Genomic DNA, 19,298 nt, shown 5'->3' with positions numbered 1-19,298 from the left:
GTGTGTTATAACCGTCTTTTCTTCTGAATATAAAGAGCAATATTGGAGCATACCATTTGGTATAACATTATAGGAATGTAATAAGGAACAGAGAAATGCATTTTATAACTATTTATTGTTAGTCTTTCAAATTTATACAGCTTACAAGGATTTAAACATGTGTAAAACCCATCAATTACCACCTATTTATTATAAATACATATATCATATGAAAAAGTAACCGAATGGTCGGATCATAAAAAATATACTGTCTATTAATTTTTTCCCTTATACCATTGAGTTGCACTCACTCATCACAATTTCTTAAGGCCTCGATCAGTTCTTCCGTTGAAGGAATTCAATAATTTATCATAAATTAAAATCCTGACAAAGAAATAAACTCATAAATAAATTGCTACGTACACGGAAACACCATATATCATACATATATATATATATATACACAAAATCACACTAATACGCTTGAAGATATGTTGATACGTCCATCGAACCATCAAAGTCCTTTTAGTTAATTCCGTTTTTAATTGGGATCTCAGTATTTTTGATTTCTAGTTCGTAATTCTTCTTAATCGGTTTAGTAACAGTCGTTTCAACATTCCTCTCTGCTTTCGACATCAAAATTGGAACTTTGTGCTCCAAGAGCATGTTGCTGTCTGGAGAAAGTCCAATGCAAGCCCTAAGTACGTTTTCGATGCATTCTCTTTGCTTGCAGAGGGCGTTAATGACAGGGGTGTTATTGGGAACCAAAGGTGCTTTGCACAAATAACTCAAGATCGACAGAACTGGATGGAAGGTACAGAAAACTGCCTCGCCTCTCTTCTTAAATTGAATTCTGGAGCACAATTCAGCCAAAACTACGAGATCCAGAATCAGGGGTGTGGCCAGAAGGGAATCCTCGCAGGTGTTGTGGACTACAAGGGTGTTATGGCCACCCATCATGATTTCGGAAATGTACTCGTCCATGGCACGTTTAGAATCAGCTATAAACCAAAAGAAAATAGGTATTAAAACTTATTTCGAACTTGAACGTGGTTAAAGACTTACCAACATAAGGGACGTATTTGATGACTACACAGTGGTCAGGTTTTTCACCAGGTTCGTAGAGTATCCTGTTAGATTCGACCATATCGTCTACGACGTTACTTTTAGAGATTTCTTTGGAACGGAACTGTTGGGGTGCCGACAAGTTCTTTCCATCGTTGTTACCAAGATGATTGTAGCTTACGATACTGACTGGTTTGATTCCGGCAGACACCAAGAAATCTACCAATACACTTTTCAGTTTAGTTTGGCCGGATTTGAAGTCATCTCCAGCGATAAAGACACCAAGTTCCTCTGCCAGTTCTATCACGCCAGGAACAAAAGTGTTTTGAGGAGATCCGTTGATGTAAGTGCACTAAACAAAACAAAAACGTATTTTTTAACACCGGCAGCTCATTGTACGACTATCTGTTCCTCTTACATTACTCTTTACTGATGCCCAAGCGAAGAGGGTGGATGGAGATATTTCCGGATGGTCGTTAGCAATGGCCGCTTCCAAGTTGGCTGCGGTATCATTAGTTCCAGGAATAATGTCGGCAAATCGTTCAGTGTTTGCGGTCCACAAAACAATGACTTGATCCACGCCTGATTTTGTTTTAAAATCTTCGATATCTTTCATTATTTGCTCGACCTGTTGCTTCTTGGTTCCTTTGATGACGTTATCGGCCCTATCAGATTGATTCGCAGCAATAAAATCTGGATTGTAAATTGACGGACGGGGTTTGTAGTCGACCAGGAGAGATCTTAGCTGGTCTTGTAAAAATGGCTCCAGTACTTGCGCTCGCTTGCAGGCGTCTGCAATATTCAATTTTGAAATGTCCCATCCATCAACTTCTATGTCGTCAGGATTGACCATTGGGAGCAGGTTGGAAATTGGTACGTAAACATCTTTGCCATCCGAATCTCCGCCGAGACGTACAGTTGAAGACTGTGTGATTGACCCAAACCTGATAGTTGTTAAAAAAAGAACAACGATGTGAAAATTTGATGAACAAAGATAATCATTAAAGGATTTGATCTTACCAGTTGGCATGTTGAATTCCTTTTTTGGTTGGCCAACTTAAACCAAGTTTGTTGGCAAGGATAGCGGCCGTGAAAGTGCTCCCATTGTTACCACCCCATCCAACAAGCATTACTCCTAATTTGGGAACTTTGCGACCGGTACGGATTTGAAGATGTTCAACATGAGGAGTAGCCTGAGTGCAATTAAATCAGTATTAATAAATAATTGTAAATGTCTACCTTATACTTCAATTATTTGCAAAAAAATACTTTTTACGTAAAAGTATTGAATGTGAATGAAAGATATCCATAAATATTATCTATCTATTATTGCGATAAATTTAAACAAGTTTTAGTTTTTCGCTTGAGAGATATGAGGATCAATGTTATATATATATAGTAATAATTAAGTATGTATTTATAAATAGAACATGCAACAGACTGTCTGACTGCCGTCATCTTATCAGTACCGTCTGCTTCCATTCGAAATCGCCACACATATTTCGCTCACAGTTCGCTCTGAGAATCCATCACGAACAAACTTTCATAAATGCAATACGCACAGGTTTTTTTATGCCGAAAACAGAAATTGTTTCTTCAAGTGGAATTTATAGTATATTACGAGAAACGCCTCTGAACATACTATTTTTTTTTTTTTAATATTAATTGTCTATAATCATTTTAATATGAAATGCAAAAAAGTGAATTTACTTTTCCTAACAAAGCATTCTTATTTAATTAACATTTTCTTACGGTTCGTATTTTTAATTTTGCCATACAAAAAATCTACACAGCTTTCAAAAAACACCCCATTATATCTATCCACAATTAAAAAAAATTAAAAAAAAAACTTACAATGAGTTTATTTTCCTTCTTGCCAACTTTGGTGGTGTGATAATCATAATTGGACTCGATGTAGTTGCTTGTATATTTGACGTTGGGGCTGTTTACAACGACTTCCATGGTGCTGTTTTCTTGGGAGGTTTTTGCGAAAGTAGTCGGCTTAAAAAACGAAAAAACTCGCTTTGGATGGGCTGTGTATAGGTAGTTTCGACGTTTTAGTGAAACTGATGGTCCTGGTACCGATCTAGGGAATTTTTATACGAAAAGCGCAAGCCCGTTATCTAAGATTGATTTCCGCTTCTAGAACAACAAAACGCTTCATTTTAGCACCCATGCAGCCCGAACGTGGTTTTTGTTTTCATCGTTACATAAGAGTTTTTTCTGGAATGTCTATATACAGCTGGATTAGTGTTATTATCTTCAGTTCAGAGAACTGCAAACAATACCGTTAATGACATTCCAGAACTGTTCGTTTGATAAGGCAAAGACATTATTATCACAATTAAGCTGTCATTATCAAGAGTTTTTTTCTTGAATGTGAATGTTTTCTACGCAGTTCAAAGGAGTTTTTTTCCTATATTCTAATCCTTTTGTGGTATATTGTACTTAAGGAGAAAGGTTTTTGATAAATTATCTGCAAATTTACGAAGGATTGAATGGTACAGCAAGGTTTTTTTGAAATTTCCAAAAAATAGAAACTTGCCAAAAAAGTATTTATTAGAATTATCTGGGCACCTCGGTATCAAAAGAAGTCAGTGTGTGAAGAAATGATCATTGAGATCAAAAACAATAAATTATTTCGTAACTTAAACTTTGCGTTCATTATCGTTCGATTCAAAAAATTTTGAAACTTTTAATGGTGGAAGCTATTAATTATTGAGTCTGGTTATAACAACTACAGTTGAATTGCAATAAAAAAAAGTATTCGAAACTTCAAGTACCAATTTTTTTTGTCTCCAAATTATAAAGCTTTTTATAAGTTACTTTAGTTCTTAAATTAGGTTGTCTAATGAGTAGGTGAAATTATGATTAAGGAGAAAGGTTTTTGATGGAATATCTGCAATATTACCTTTCTTATTTTTGTACCAAAAGGATTGAATGGTATAGCAACGTTTTTCTGACATTTATAAAAAATAGAATCTTTTCCAAAAAGTATTTATTAGAATTACCTGGGCACCTCGCTATCAAAAGAAGTCAATTTGTGAAGAAATGATCACTGAGATCAAAAACAATAAATTATTTCGTAACTTAAACTTTGCGTTCATTATCGTTCGATTCAAAAAGTTTTGAAACTTTTAATGGTAGAAGCTATTAATTATTGAGTCTGGTTATAACAACTACAGTTGAATTGCAATAAAAAAAAGTATTCGAAACTTCAAGTACCAATTTTTTTTGTCTCCAAATTATAAAGCTTTTTATAAGTTACTTTAGTTCTTAAATTAGGTTGTCTAATGAGTAGGTGAAATTATGATTAAGGAGAAAGGTTTTTGATGGAATATCTGCAATATTACCTTTCTTATTTTTGTACCAAAAGGATTGAATGGTATAGCAACGTTTTTCTGACATTTATAAAAAATAGAATCTTTTCCAAAAAGTATTTATTAGAATTACCTGGGCACCTCGCTATCAAAAGAAGTCAATTTGTGAAGAAATGATCACTGAGATCAAAAACAATAAATTATTTCGTAACTTAAACTTTGCGTTCATTATCGTTCGATTCAAAAAGTTTTGAAACTTTTAATGGTAGAAGCTATTAATTATTGAGTCTGGTTATAACAACTACAGTTGAATTGCAATAAAAAAAAGTATTCGAAACTTCAAGTACCAATTTTTTTTGTCTCCAAATTATAAAGCTTTTTATAAGTTACTTTAGTTCTTAAATTAGGTTGTCTAATGAGTAGGTGAAATTATGATTAAGGAGAAAGGTTTTTGATGGAATATCTGCAATATTACCTTTCTTATTTTTGTACCAAAAGGATTGAATGGTATAGCAACGTTTTTCTGACATTTATAAAAAATAGAATCTTTTCCAAAAAGTATTTATTAGAATTACCTGGGCACCTCGCTATCAAAAGAAGTCAATTTGTGAAGAAATGATCACTGAGATCAAAAACAATAAATTATTTCGTAACTTAAACTTTGCGTTCATTATCGTTCGATTCAAAAAGTTTTGAAACTTTTAATGGTAGAAGCTATTAATTATTGAGTCTGGTTATAACAACTACAGTTGAATTGCAATAAAAAAAAGTATTCGAAACTTCAAGTACCAATTTTTTTTGTCTCCAAATTATAAAGCTTTTTATAAGTTACTTTAGTTCTTAAATTAGGTTGTCTAATGAGTAGGTGAAATTATGATTAAGGAGAAAGGTTTTTGATGGAATATCTGCAATATTACCTTTCTTATTTTTGTACCAAAAGGATTGAATGGTATAGCAACGTTTTTCTGACATTTATAAAAAATAGAATCTTTTCCAAAAAGTATTTATTAGAATTACCTGGGCACCTCGCTATCAAAAGAAGTCAATTTGTGAAGAAATGATCACTGAGATCAAAAACAATAAATTATTTCGTAACTTAAACTTTGCGTTCATTATCGTTCGATTCAAAAAGTTTTGAAACTTTTAATGGTAGAAGCTATTAATTATTGAGTCTGGTTATAACAACTACAGTTGAATTGCAATAAAAAAAAGTATTCGAAACTTCAAGTACCAATTTTTTTTGTCTCCAAATTATAAAGCTTTTTATAAGTTACTTTAGTTCTTAAATTAGGTTGTCTAATGAGTAGGTGAAATTATGATTAAGGAGAAAGGTTTTTGATGGAATATCTGCAATATTACCTTTCTTATTTTTGTACCAAAAGGATTGAATGGTATAGCAACGTTTTTCTGACATTTATAAAAAATAGAATCTTTTCCAAAAAGTATTTATTAGAATTACCTGGGCACCTCGCTATCAAAAGAAGTCAATTTGTGAAGAAATGATCACTGAGATCAAAAACAATAAATTATTTCGTAACTTAAACTTTGCGTTCATTATCGTTCGATTCAAAAAGTTTTGAAACTTTTAATGGTAGAAGCTATTAATTATTGAGTCTGGTTATAACAACTACAGTTGAATTGCAATAAAAAAAAGTATTCGAAACTTCAAGTACCAATTTTTTTTGTCTCCAAATTATAAAGCTTTTTATAAGTTACTTTAGTTCTTAAATTAGGTTGTCTAATGAGTAGGTGAAATTATGATTAAGGAGAAAGGTTTTTGATGGAATATCTGCAATATTACCTTTCTTATTTTTGTACCAAAAGGATTGAATGGTATAGCAACGTTTTTCTGACATTTATAAAAAATAGAATCTTTTCCAAAAAGTATTTATTAGAATTACCTGGGCACCTCGCTATCAAAAGAAGTCAATTTGTGAAGAAATGATCACTGAGATCAAAAACAATAAATTATTTCGTAACTTAAACTTTGCGTTCATTATCGTTCGATTCAAAAAGTTTTGAAACTTTTAATGGTAGAAGCTATTAATTATTGAGTCTGGTTATAACAACTACAGTTGAATTGCAATAAAAAAAAGTATTCGAAACTTCAAGTACCAATTTTTTTTGTCTCCAAATTATAAAGCTTTTTATAAGTTACTTTAGTTCTTAAATTAGGTTGTCTAATGAGTAGGTGAAATTATGATTAAGGAGAAAGGTTTTTGATGGAATATCTGCAATATTACCTTTCTTATTTTTGTACCAAAAGGATTGAATGGTATAGCAACGTTTTTCTGACATTTATAAAAAATAGAATCTTTTCCAAAAAGTATTTATTAGAATTACCTGGGCACCTCGCTATCAAAAGAAGTCAATTTGTGAAGAAATGATCACTGAGATCAAAAACAATAAATTATTTCGTAACTTAAACTTTGCGTTCATTATCGTTCGATTCAAAAAGTTTTGAAACTTTTAATGGTAGAAGCTATTAATTATTGAGTCTGGTTATAACAACTACAGTTGAATTGCAATAAAAAAAAGTATTCGAAACTTCAAGTACCAATTTTTTTTGTCTCCAAATTATAAAGCTTTTTATAAGTTACTTTAGTTCTTAAATTAGGTTGTCTAATGAGTAGGTGAAATTATGATTAAGGAGAAAGGTTTTTGATGGAATATCTGCAATATTACCTTTCTTATTTTTGTACCAAAAGGATTGAATGGTATAGCAACGTTTTTCTGACATTTATAAAAAATAGAATCTTTTCCAAAAAGTATTTATTAGAATTACCTGGGCACCTCGCTATCAAAAGAAGTCAATTTGTGAAGAAATGATCACTGAGATCAAAAACAATAAATTATTTCGTAACTTAAACTTTGCGTTCATTATCGTTCGATTCAAAAAGTTTTGAAACTTTTAATGGTAGAAGCTATTAATTATTGAGTCTGGTTATAACAACTACAGTTGAATTGCAATAAAAAAAAGTATTCGAAACTTCAAGTACCAATTTTTTTTGTCTCCAAATTATAAAGCTTTTTATAAGTTACTTTAGTTCTTAAATTAGGTTGTCTAATGAGTAGGTGAAATTATGATTAAGGAGAAAGGTTTTTGATGGAATATCTGCAATATTACCTTTCTTATTTTTGTACCAAAAGGATTGAATGGTATAGCAACGTTTTTCTGACATTTATAAAAAATAGAATCTTTTCCAAAAAGTATTTATTAGAATTACCTGGGCACCTCGCTATCAAAAGAAGTCAATTTGTGAAGAAATGATCACTGAGATCAAAAACAATAAATTATTTCGTAACTTAAACTTTGCGTTCATTATCGTTCGATTCAAAAAGTTTTNTTTAACTTCCCAAAAATCTAAAAACTGCGAATTTCATCTCAGATGCTGTAAATATTTTCAATTAATTCCATTTTTTTTAACGTTCTAGAAAGCATATCTTTTTTATTTATTTTTTGGCTAGAACATTAATGTGTATGACTTTTCGTCTTTAAGACGGATATCGCATTTATTTATCGCGCTTGCGATTAAGAAAGTTTGCAAATGATTTTAATTAATCAATGAAAGATTAATAAAGCCAGACAGACGGCCATGACTAAGAATAAAATTCGTCGCATAAAAAAAGATTTCCTCTACAATCCCATAATAAGTACGTAAGATAAGATAAATCGCACTTTTAAGTTCATGAATGGTGTACTGATCGGGACCAGAGTCGATCATCTCCAAATATTTTTTTTTTGTTGCAGTTATATAATGATAATAAATAATTACTTAATCAGGGAAATAAAACTGTTTATAAACAAGCACTGTTATATGACAATAAATATAAAGCTTTTTATAAGTTACTTTAGTTCTTAAATTAGGTTGTCTAATGAGTAGGTGAAATTATGATTAAGGAGAAAGGTTTTTGATGGAATATCTGCAATATTACCTTTCTTATTTTTGTACCAAAAGGATTGAATGGTATAGCAACGTTTTTCTGACATTTATAAAAAATAGAATCTTTTCCAAAAAGTATTTATTAGAATTACCTGGGCACCTCGCTATCAAAAGAAGTCAATTTGTGAAGAAATGATCACTGAGATCAAAAACAATAAATTATTTCGTAACTTAAACTTTGCGTTCATTATCGTTCGATTCAAAAAGTTTTGAAACTTTTAATGGTAGAAGCTATTAATTATTGAGTCTGGTTATAACAACTACAGTTGAATTGCAATAAAAAAAAGTATTCGAAACTTCAAGTACCAATTTTTTTTGTCTCCAAATTATAAAGCTTTTTATAAGTTACTTTAGTTCTTAAATTAGGTTGTCTAATGAGTAGGTGAAATTATGATTAAGGAGAAAGGTTTTTGATGGAATATCTGCAATATTACCTTTCTTATTTTTGTACCAAAAGGATTGAATGGTATAGCAACGTTTTTCTGACATTTATAAAAAATAGAATCTTTTCCAAAAAGTATTTATTAGAATTACCTGGGCACCTCGCTATCAAAAGAAGTCAATTTGTGAAGAAATGATCACTGAGATCAAAAACAATAAATTATTTCGTAACTTAAACTTTGCGTTCATTATCGTTCGATTCAAAAAGTTTTGAAACTTTTAATGGTAGAAGCTATTAATTATTGAGTCTGGTTATAACAACTACAGTTGAATTGCAATAAAAAAAAGTATTCGAAACTTCAAGTACCAATTTTTTTTGTCTCCAAATTATAAAGCTTTTTATAAGTTACTTTAGTTCTTAAATTAGGTTGTCTAATGAGTAGGTGAAATTATGATTAAGGAGAAAGGTTTTTGATGGAATATCTGCAATATTACCTTTCTTATTTTTGTACCAAAAGGATTGAATGGTATAGCAACGTTTTTCTGACATTTATAAAAAATAGAATCTTTTCCAAAAAGTATTTATTAGAATTACCTGGGCACCTCGCTATCAAAAGAAGTCAATTTGTGAAGAAATGATCACTGAGATCAAAAACAATAAATTATTTCGTAACTTAAACTTTGCGTTCATTATCGTTCGATTCAAAAAGTTTTGAAACTTTTAATGGTAGAAGCTATTAATTATTGAGTCTGGTTATAACAACTACAGTTGAATTGCAATAAAAAAAAGTATTCGAAACTTCAAGTACCAATTTTTTTTGTCTCCAAATTATAAAGCTTTTTATAAGTTACTTTAGTTCTTAAATTAGGTTGTCTAATGAGTAGGTGAAATTATGATTAAGGAGAAAGGTTTTTGATGGAATATCTGCAATATTACCTTTCTTATTTTTGTACCAAAAGGATTGAATGGTATAGCAACGTTTTTCTGACATTTATAAAAAATAGAATCTTTTCCAAAAAGTATTTATTAGAATTACCTGGGCACCTCGCTATCAAAAGAAGTCAATTTGTGAAGAAATGATCACTGAGATCAAAAACAATAAATTATTTCGTAACTTAAACTTTGCGTTCATTATCGTTCGATTCAAAAAGTTTTGAAACTTTTAATGGTAGAAGCTATTAATTATTGAGTCTGGTTATAACAACTACAGTTGAATTGCAATAAAAAAAAGTATTCGAAACTTCAAGTACCAATTTTTTTTGTCTCCAAATTATAAAGCTTTTTATAAGTTACTTTAGTTCTTAAATTAGGTTGTCTAATGAGTAGGTGAAATTATGATTAAGGAGAAAGGTTTTTGATGGAATATCTGCAATATTACCTTTCTTATTTTTGTACCAAAAGGATTGAATGGTATAGCAACGTTTTTCTGACATTTATAAAAAATAGAATCTTTTCCAAAAAGTATTTATTAGAATTACCTGGGCACCTCGCTATCAAAAGAAGTCAATTTGTGAAGAAATGATCACTGAGATCAAANTGTACAACAAAAAAGGTTTTCAGGAAAAAAGTTTTACAAAATACCTTAATGTTATATTTGGGAGTGCCGGTGCTTCCTCCAGGTCCTAACAATCTTTTGAACGTTGTCTTAATTTGTTCTTCATAAAATTCTTTTGTATCAGTTATGTTGAGTGTTTCAGTTAAGACAGCAAATTTCAAAATAAGTAGCAAACTGTCTTCAAATACTCTGATTTTATCTGCTTTTGTACAGTAATCCTCAGCATTTGAAAGGGCTGGTACTGTAACATTTATTTTGTAATCGGTGTAAAATTATTTCATTTTTTGTAATACTTAAAACTTGTTTGGCAAGCGTCTCAATAATATTAAATTGTGTCTTCTTAGAGACATTTCGAAATAAGAAGTAGAACATTTGGGACAGATCCGGATGCAAATATCTACGTCTTTGTAAAATTTGTATGTCTGAAGGTGGCAGTTGTAACATAGGATGATCCTTAAATGTTAAAATTATTTTTTATTGATGAAACGTTTGCTTCTTTCTAAAAATTAACTAACAGGGAAATGAAAATAGAAAATTAGGAAAATAGAATAGAAAAAATTCGCAAAAGTTGTAAAAAGGAAAAAGAGGAGTTAAGAAGAAACGACGGATAGCATCGTTTATCTTTGACTTACATGATATTGATTAAGATGGAAAACGCTGAACACAAAATTTTGAGCGATTAACCGTTCGTTTTTAACAAAGAACTTTTGCTTCATATATTTAATTACTATTTTTCTTACGTCTTCGTTATGATCTATAATGAGGCTAATAAAGAGCAAAAAGTATGTATCTTTTAACTGACTTATTTTATTATTTAATCAATACATTCTTTTCAAATGGTACAAGTCAATGAAAATTGCTTAGAAAATGACTAGAAATTAATAAGATTTTTAAATTTTGATGAATCTCGTGATTTTAAAATTCGATTTTTGAATTAAGAGAGCGCAAGTTGCATAAGTATGTAATAAAACATTTCTCACACTTTTCGTCTAAACACAACTTTAGTAGTGATTATGGTATCAAATTCCTAATTTTATTAAAAGTAATTAAAAATTGTCTAACTATCTGAAACTAGATGGATACGATTTTGTAAGAAAATTTAAGCATTGGCCTTTGTAATTTATGTTCAATTATTTTAGATTTTTGAAAGCAAGGGTTACGATCTAAGTTTTTTAACATTTCTGATTTCCAAAAGTGTATCTATGATGTGTATAAAACCGATAAAACCCTGCTTAGTAAACGTCAGTATTTGCTTGTTAGCGTTTTTAAATTAACTAATTCAGAGATAAATTGTATTTTTAAAACATTCTAGTTCACTTTGTAATCCATTAAAATAAATTTGAATGTATTGATCGTATGTTTTAAGTGGTAATGCAGTGATAATGTTTTCAAAAGTTATTAGATAGGTTATATGGGTTATACGGTTCGTAGTTGGTGGTTACTACAGTTCGTACTGCCTAATACGACAAAAAGGAAGCATCACATCAATTAATACTTAATTCTAGATGTTATATTTATCTTAGGTGATAAATAAAACAAGTCAAAAGTGTTAATATTTTCCTTTGAAGGATCATGTCATTTCCTGTGTGATGAGGCTGCTGCATATCTTGGAAAAGTGAGTTTATGTAATTAGTTCTTTATCATTTTATTTCTTTATTGACAGTTTATTTAATTGATAAGTAGTAATAATTCATTTATTGATATAATTGTCTATATTTGGAAAATGTTGAAAGCTGAACGATACCTACATTTGTTGTCGGCATATTTAACTTGCTGCACTACGAGTACTATCAAATTTAATAATATTGCATTACTGTTTTCCTTATTATATTTATTACATATTTTGCAAATGTACACTTTTCTTAATGACAATGTTAAAATACAAGCTTTTATTTTGGGGACAAAATATACAATCAATTTTATTGAATTCAGTTACAATTTTTGTTGTGTGCACTCCTTTGAATAATTCAAGTAACCAAATATTAGCATATTTCTATGTTTGTATGTTGTGCCAAGTTTTTTCTTATCTGTTGAAAATTCAGTTTATATGATTTTTCATGGTCATACCCTGCTAAATTAATTGCTATAAATCTATACTATAAATAAAGTCCATTTGTTCAGGTACATATGATTTCTCATACATAAACTTGCTGCTCTGTTTCTTGTAGAATTCGAGGAAATTTTCCACTGCATGTTTCAAAACATTATCTTCACATACAAGATTCTTAATCTAAAATAAGAGCATGATTTTAAAATTTTATATTACTTTTTTCAGAACATTTAAAATGTAAGGTACTATTAAAACAGTCCAATTAACAGACTTATATTACTACTGCTTTGCTAAAGTGAGAAAATATTTAAAACAAATTATTTAAATTAATTAAGAAATTTGTGCAATTATTTTGTAACCATTTATATTGAATTTCATATTTTGTTGTCATTCATTAAATAGCAAAATGGCCTGCCATATTAATTATTAGTGGATAATTAATTTCTTCTAAATATTGTTTGTTGTCTTCCATTAAATATACTTACATCATCAAAAAAGCCTTTGATGAAAATGACAGTAGTTCTACAAATTAATTCCAATGTGTTGCAATAGTTTAGTCCAATTTTTTCTGGAAGTTCAAGGAGAGTCTTTAAAACCACTTTGAGAACACCATGTTGATTCTAAAAATGAAAATAAAATGTACAACAAAAAAGGTTTTCAGGAAAAAAGTTTTACAAAATACCTTAATGTTATATTTGGGAGTGCCGGTGCTTCCTCCAGGTCCTAACAATCTTTTGAACGTTGTCTTAATTTGTTCTTCATAAAATTCTTTTGTATCAGTTATGTTGAGTGTTTCAGTTAAGACAGCAAATTTCAAAATAAGTAGCAAACTGTCTTCAAATACTCTGATTTTATCTGCTTTTGTACAGTAATCCTCAGCATTTGAAAGGGCTGGTACTGTAACATTTATTTTGTAATCGGTGTAAAATTATTTCATTTTTTGTAATACTTAAAACTTGTTTGGCAAGCGTCTCAATAATATTAAATTGTGTCTTCTTAGAGACATTTCGAAATAAGAAGTAGAACATTTGGGACAGATCCGGATGCAAATATCTACGTCTTTGTAAAATTTGTATGTCTGAAGGTGGCAGTTGTAACATAGGATGATCCTTAAATGTTAAAATTATTTTTTATTGATGAAACGTTTGCTTCTTTCTAAAAATTAACTAACAGGGAAATGAAAATAGAAAATTAGGAAAATAGAATAGAAAAAATTCGCAAAAGTTGTAAAAAGGAAAAAGAGGAGTTAAGAAGAAACGACGGATAGCATCGTTTATCTTTGACTTACATGATATTGATTAAGATGGAAAACGCTGAACACAAAATTTTGAGCGATTAACCGTTCGTTTTTAACAAAGAACTTTTGCTTCATATATTTAATTACTATTTTTCTTACGTCTTCGTTATGATCTATAATGAGGCTAATAAAGAGCAAAAAGTATGTATCTTTTAACTTAATCACATCATTATCTATACATTCCATTATTATTTTTGCACTTGCTAATCGAACAGACGCATTATTTTGATCTATAACTGTAAAAAGATGTGGAATGATAGGATCAAAGTATTCAAAGTAGCTGGAAAAAAAGGAAAAATATTAATTAAACAAATTAAGAACAGATTAATAAAACATTCATGTACATACATGTGACATAAGTCATAAAGAGCATACAGTGCGGGTAGCTGGACATTTGGATCAGAATAATGCAAAGTTTTTTGTAAAACCTGTGACAATTCTAAACTGTCATCTCCTCCTCTCTGTATCATTATTTTTGAGTAAAGGATTAGACATTGAGTCCACACAGATGAGTATCTCGACAGGAATTCTGCGAGAATAAATTCAAACCCTACATTTATACCGCTAATAGTAAGGAGATTACAAGTAAAAGAAAGATAACACCAAATGAACTGAAAGAGAATTGATAAATACTGACTACTGTCATTTTATTAAACTCTAAATGTGTGTTATAAAAAATAATTCTAACGAAAATATTGTTACACCGTCCTTGCATTACCTCTTAAAGCTAGATTTTCATGTTCAGGGTTCACAATGCTTTTCAGTAAGTCTAAATTGTCTGCAGGTACAGAATCCACACAATCTTTTGAAATAGTAATCAATTCTGCTGTGTACACAATATCTCTTTCAACTTCAACTACACACTCCAAATTTTTCGTTATAATACATGTCAAAGATCTCTGTAATCGACCATTTAAGATCTACAATGGGAGAACTAAGTAACTTGTTTATACCAAACAAATAACATAAACATTACTTACGCTTAACGCATCTTTTGCCCAATTGGGAAAAGTTGCTGATAAGTTAGATATTGTTGAAATAAGTTCCACAACTGCTGGTAAACAATTTAAAGGGAACACTAAGGATATGAAATTGTTACATAAAAGGGACAGTATCATTCGCAATGAGCACATCTCTTGTTCATTATTCACACTTCTGTTCATCAACATACCGTTAAAGCTGCTGAACATGTAAACCGATGTTTCAGAGAATGTTTTTGTCTGTAATACGCAGAAAAAAATAATCAGAAAATTAAAGAGAAAAACCAACTCGACGGCAGGGAATGCTTGGGACCTAGCAGAAATTTCAAGGAATGTTGGAGCAGAATATTTCTCTTTGATATATCTGCAAAGAATGTTATGATAATGTAAACAGCAAAGATATGGAACAAAGAAGTTCATGGGGGTCAGTCGAACATAAAGAAATGAACTTAATTCAGGAAAAGTACATAAAATGGATTTCTTGATTGTAAAGAAACATACAGATAAAACAAGTAGAAAGCAGTACGAAAAGTATTCAAATATTGAAGATGGAATATGATTAAAGAACATTGCGAGAACTGATAAGAAAAAATGTAGAGTTAAATGGAAGATTCAGGATAGGGAACATAATTTACACTGGGAAGGAGACAAATTATGCAGATATAAGTTAGTAACATATTAAAACAATAATGTCGGGATGAAATGGGGTATAAGCTACACATACTAATAAAAATGCAATCATATAATCACAAGGAGTATTCTGGTTAATGTACCATTGTATAAAAAAGCTATTAATAATCATAAGTAGAAAAATAATTAAGTCATTAAATAAATGCTTACTGTTAAACTCTGAAGAATATAACGTTCAATTTTAAACCAGTCATTAAATTTCACATATTTACATAATAGATTTAGCAATTTCCATGCTGTTGGCTGTTCTTGAAGGCTGTTAATAACGTTTAAAACAAGTTCGTTACTAGAAACAAAAAATATGAAAAAGGTTTTTTTGATTAAAATAGTAAATTGATTTTTACTCAAGTAATTTTTCATCTGCAAATTTTTTAAAAATTTGATCGCAATCAAAATTCTGGGACAAAACTAAATTGGCAATACTCCATGTGTCCATTTTATTATTTTTTGTGTTTGGTTCCCCAAAAATCATTTTCCACAGTTCCTAAAGACAAAGAACCATAAATAAATAATGAGGAGAGTTTAAGAAAAATTACCTTTATAAAGAGGGATGAATTCTCCTTAAACAGTTGGTGAATAAATATACTAACTATCACTTTTACCACATTGTCAGCAAACCCCAAACATGCCTCGATTAATACATGCAAACTACTAATACAAGGTTTGAGATGAAATGGCTTTGCAGTTAAACTTATACTTAACAAAATCTGCAAATAATGGGTGTTTAGATGGGTGTATGTTTTAGTGAAATTACTTTCTTACATCTATTGTTTGTTGTGTTAAAAAATAATCATCACGTAAAATAATGAACTGACATAAAATGTTAATTATTCTTTGATTTGTGGCCACTTTTGTCCACTTAAGATCAACATTTCTTTTTAGTATTATAAGAATTGATTTGGCATTCATTGAATGCAACTCTTCTTCACGACTCAATATTCGCTGTAAAAAAAAACTTAAAATATAATGAAACATTAAAATGAGAAGCAATTACTCTGAGTGCCATTTTAGTAGAAGCGTCATTTATTTTAAGAAGCTCATCTAAATTCCTAATCGCATTTTCCCGAATTTCATTGCAAGAGTCTGCTGTAAGTTTAATTATGTTCTGTGAAAGCATTTCAACGACCACTTCACATTTAGAAAAATGGCCTGAGTCAGGAGGATTTTTTACAATAAATACTGCAATATTGGGAAAATATTGTTTGTAACTTTTGTTATCAGACACCATAGCATAAGCTGTCCACTGCACAAACGCTTGGAATTGTTCTAATGGAAGATTCCTTAATAATCCTGCTATTCCCTTAAAAAAAAAGATAAATGAATAAGCATTATATATAAATTTGATGTAATACCTCATAACAATCATATTCAGGTTTAGGAATTATTACTTGTAATGCTTTTACAAGTAAATGTTCATCTTCAATTAACAGAAAGGGTGAAGTGTCTTGAATGAAGTTTTGAACATTTCTTTGAAATACTGAAAGCATTCTAACAGGTGCAGTATTCGACTTAAAACAGGTCATTAAACTTAATACTGTTGCCAGCCTTGCATTACTCATATCTAGTTTTTTGGAATAGTTCTTGTTTATGATGGCTTGATAGCAACGAAAAGCTAAATAGGCAGTTTTTCCTCCGTGAAGATTCATACCTTCTGCAAAATAAATGATATACATAGGGGATTTAATTACTGAGGTACATTTATTAGCACAAGTTACCATCAGAAAAAGTTTCAAAAACTGTAGTGTTTTCAAGAAAAACAAATTCTGATAAAGAGCTTATAGTATGTAATAAACTATTCTGATTGAGTGCTGTCCTTGATTGTGATAAAAACATTCTCAAATCATCCAAAAACATAAGTAATGGCGATTCTTTATAATTTGCTATCCTTATATAGTCCAGAATTTTTACTACTTCAATATAAACATCATTAAAAAATACAATGTTCTCTGAATTTTGTAAGTAATTTAAAGTTAAATATAAACTGCCAACATTAATCAATAAGGTAATATTATCAGCTTGTCCTTCAGCATCGATTCTTGTAAGCATAAAATAAATAAGAGAACAAAGGTATTTGTAATCCAATTCTTCAAATAAGTTTGAATTTTCTNTGAATTTTGTAAGTAATTTAAAGTTAAATATAAACTGCCAACATTAATCAATAAGGTAATATTATCAGCTTGTCCTTCAGCATCGATTCTTGTAAGCATAAAATAAATAAGAGAACAAAGGTATTTGTAATCCAATTCTTCAAATAAGTTTGAATTTTCTTGTAAACAGTTTTTGGCCTTCAAAACACATTCTCCAAAAAACTCTTCCAGTTGAAGTGGTAAATGTCTTTGAAACTCTTGTTCCTCTAAATCATTAATATTTTCAGTACTTCTTCCTTTCAACTTGGCCCACAATTTATGAATCACATTATGGGTCTTCAGTTGACTTCTCTGATAGGCAACTGTTTGTTTTAAATCCATTGCGTTAAAAGAGTATAAATTAAAAATATAATCGCTCAAATACGGTTTTTTAAACATATACTATTTAAATAAACTTAAATTTCGTTGAGTATAGAAATAAGATCCACTTAAATTAATGTCTGTAGTTTGCACTTTCAACATATTATTCACAATAACTAATTTCTATAGTAATAAATAATGCCTTAAATAAATTTTCACAAAGTTACAAAGATGTAAATATTAAAGGTATTCAAGGAGTTATTGAATGAACATTTAAAATGCTGAAGATTAACAGGTTATGTTGGCTTTTATATTTATTTTTGTGTGATAATACTGTTCTATGAAACTAACTAGCCATAACTATAGATACGACTATAACTGCCATATACACATAATTATTGGGCGTGTCTCCTGCACGGTCCAACGACCACAATTTATTAATTAATCGCTGCTGGAATCTACAGCATAGTATAAAACCGATAAAACCCTGCTTAGTAAACGTCAGTATTTGCTTGTTAGCGTTTTTAAATTAACTAATTCAGAGATAAATTGTATTTTTAAAACATTCTAGTTCACTTTGTAATCCATTAAAATAAATTTGAATGTATTGATCGTATGTTTTAAGTGGTAATGCAGTGATAATGTTTTCAAAAGTTATTAGATAGGTTATATGGGTTATACGGTTCGTAGTTGGTGGTTACTACAGTTCGTACTGCCTAATACGACAAAAAGGAAGCATCACATCAATTAATACTTAATTCTAGATGTTATATTTATCTTAGGTGATAAATAAAACAAGTCAAAAGTGTTAATATTTTCCTTTGAAGGATCATGTCATTTCCTGTGTGATGAGGCTGCTGCATATCTTGGAAAAGTGAGTTTATGTAATTAGTTCTTTATCATTTTATTTCTTTATTGACAGTTTATTTAATTGATAAGTAGTAATAATTCATTTATTGATATAATTGTCTATATTTGGAAAATGTTGAAAGCTGAACGATACCTACATTTGTTGTCGGCATATTTAACTTGCTGCACTACGAGTACTATCAGATTTAATAATATTGCATTACTGTTTTCCTTATTATATTTATTACATATTTTGCAAATGTACACTTTTCTTAATGACAATGTTAAAATACAAGCTTTTATTTTGGGGACAAAATATACAATCAATTTTATTGAATTCAGTTACAATTTTTGTTGTGTGCACTCCTTTGAATAATTCAAGTAACCAAATATTAGCATATTTCTATGTTTGTATGTTGTGCCAAGTTTTTTCTTATCTGTTGAAAATTCAGTTTATATGATTTTTCATGGTCATACCCTGCTAAATTAATTGCTATAAATCTATACTATAAATAAAGTCCATTTGTTCAGGTACATATGATTTCTCATACATAAACTTGCTGCTCTGTTTCTTGTAGAATTCGAGGAAATTTTCCACTGCATGTTTCAAAACATTATCTTCACATACAAGATTCTTAATCTAAAATAAGAGCATGATTTTAAAATTTTATATTACTTTTTTCAGAACATTTAAAATGTAAGGTACTATTAAAACAGTCCAATTAACAGACTTATATTAC

At 29.8% G+C, this 19,298-nt stretch overlaps 2 protein-coding genes across 2 annotated transcripts; both read right to left on the bottom strand.

Annotated features, from left to right (window-relative positions):
* Window positions 1-162: 162 nt before the first annotated feature.
* LOC108740452 (inositol-3-phosphate synthase) lies at window positions 163-3,131 on the bottom strand. Its single transcript, XM_018474777.2, has 5 exons — window positions 2,899-3,131; window positions 2,065-2,237; window positions 1,463-1,988; window positions 1,045-1,396; window positions 163-980 (listed from the first exon to the last, which is right to left on the bottom strand). The coding sequence occupies exons 1-5, from the start codon at window positions 3,004-3,006 to the stop codon at window positions 505-507; spliced, it is 1,635 nt and encodes a 544-aa protein (XP_018330279.1). The 5' UTR covers window positions 3,007-3,131; the 3' UTR covers window positions 163-504.
* Window positions 3,132-11,866: 8,735 nt separating this feature from the next.
* On the bottom strand, window positions 11,867-18,044 carry LOC108740454. Its single transcript, XM_025977545.1, has 16 exons — window positions 17,526-18,044; window positions 16,978-17,364; window positions 16,615-16,913; window positions 16,257-16,562; window positions 16,025-16,204; window positions 15,799-15,969; window positions 15,607-15,746; window positions 15,413-15,548; window positions 14,573-14,812; window positions 14,311-14,512; window positions 13,941-14,121; window positions 13,584-13,872; window positions 13,245-13,404; window positions 12,978-13,192; window positions 12,781-12,915; window positions 11,867-12,475 (listed from the first exon to the last, which is right to left on the bottom strand). The coding sequence occupies exons 1-16, from the start codon at window positions 17,785-17,787 to the stop codon at window positions 12,329-12,331; spliced, it is 3,450 nt and encodes a 1,149-aa protein (XP_025833330.1). The 5' UTR covers window positions 17,788-18,044; the 3' UTR covers window positions 11,867-12,328.
* Window positions 18,045-19,298: the final 1,254 nt, after the last annotated feature.

This window comes from Agrilus planipennis, unplaced genomic scaffold (genome assembly GCF_000699045.2).
Source record: "Agrilus planipennis isolate EAB-ADULT unplaced genomic scaffold, Apla_2.0 scaffold251, whole genome shotgun sequence".
Taxonomy (NCBI): Eukaryota; Metazoa; Arthropoda; class Insecta; order Coleoptera; family Buprestidae; genus Agrilus; species Agrilus planipennis.
The sequence above is the reverse complement of the archived record's forward strand: the minus strand, read 5'-3'. Positions and strand labels throughout refer to the sequence as shown.

Excerpts from the sequence above, each read along its gene's own strand:
- LOC108740452 (XM_018474777.2), bottom strand. The coding sequence starts at position 3,006 with ATGGAAGTCGTTGTAAACAGCCCCAACGTCAAATATACAAGCAACTAC. Across the intron at positions 2,238-2,898 it reads AGAAGGAAAATAAACTCATT|GCTACTCCTCATGTTGAACA; the intron begins GTAAGTTTTTTT and ends AATTGCACTCAG. Across the intron at positions 981-1,044 it reads CAAATACGTCCCTTATGTTG|CTGATTCTAAACGTGCCATG; the intron begins GTAAGTCTTTAA and ends TTTGGTTTATAG.
- LOC108740454 (XM_025977545.1), bottom strand. The coding sequence starts at position 17,787 with ATGTTTAAAAAACCGTATTTGAGCGATTATATTTTTAATTTATACTCT. Across the intron at positions 15,747-15,798 it reads ATTCATCCCTCTTTATAAAG|GAACTGTGGAAAATGATTTT; the intron begins GTAATTTTTCTT and ends CTTTGTCTTTAG. Across the intron at positions 14,122-14,310 it reads TGAAAATCTAGCTTTAAGAG|AATTCCTGTCGAGATACTCA; the intron begins GTAATGCAAGGA and ends TTATTCTCGCAG.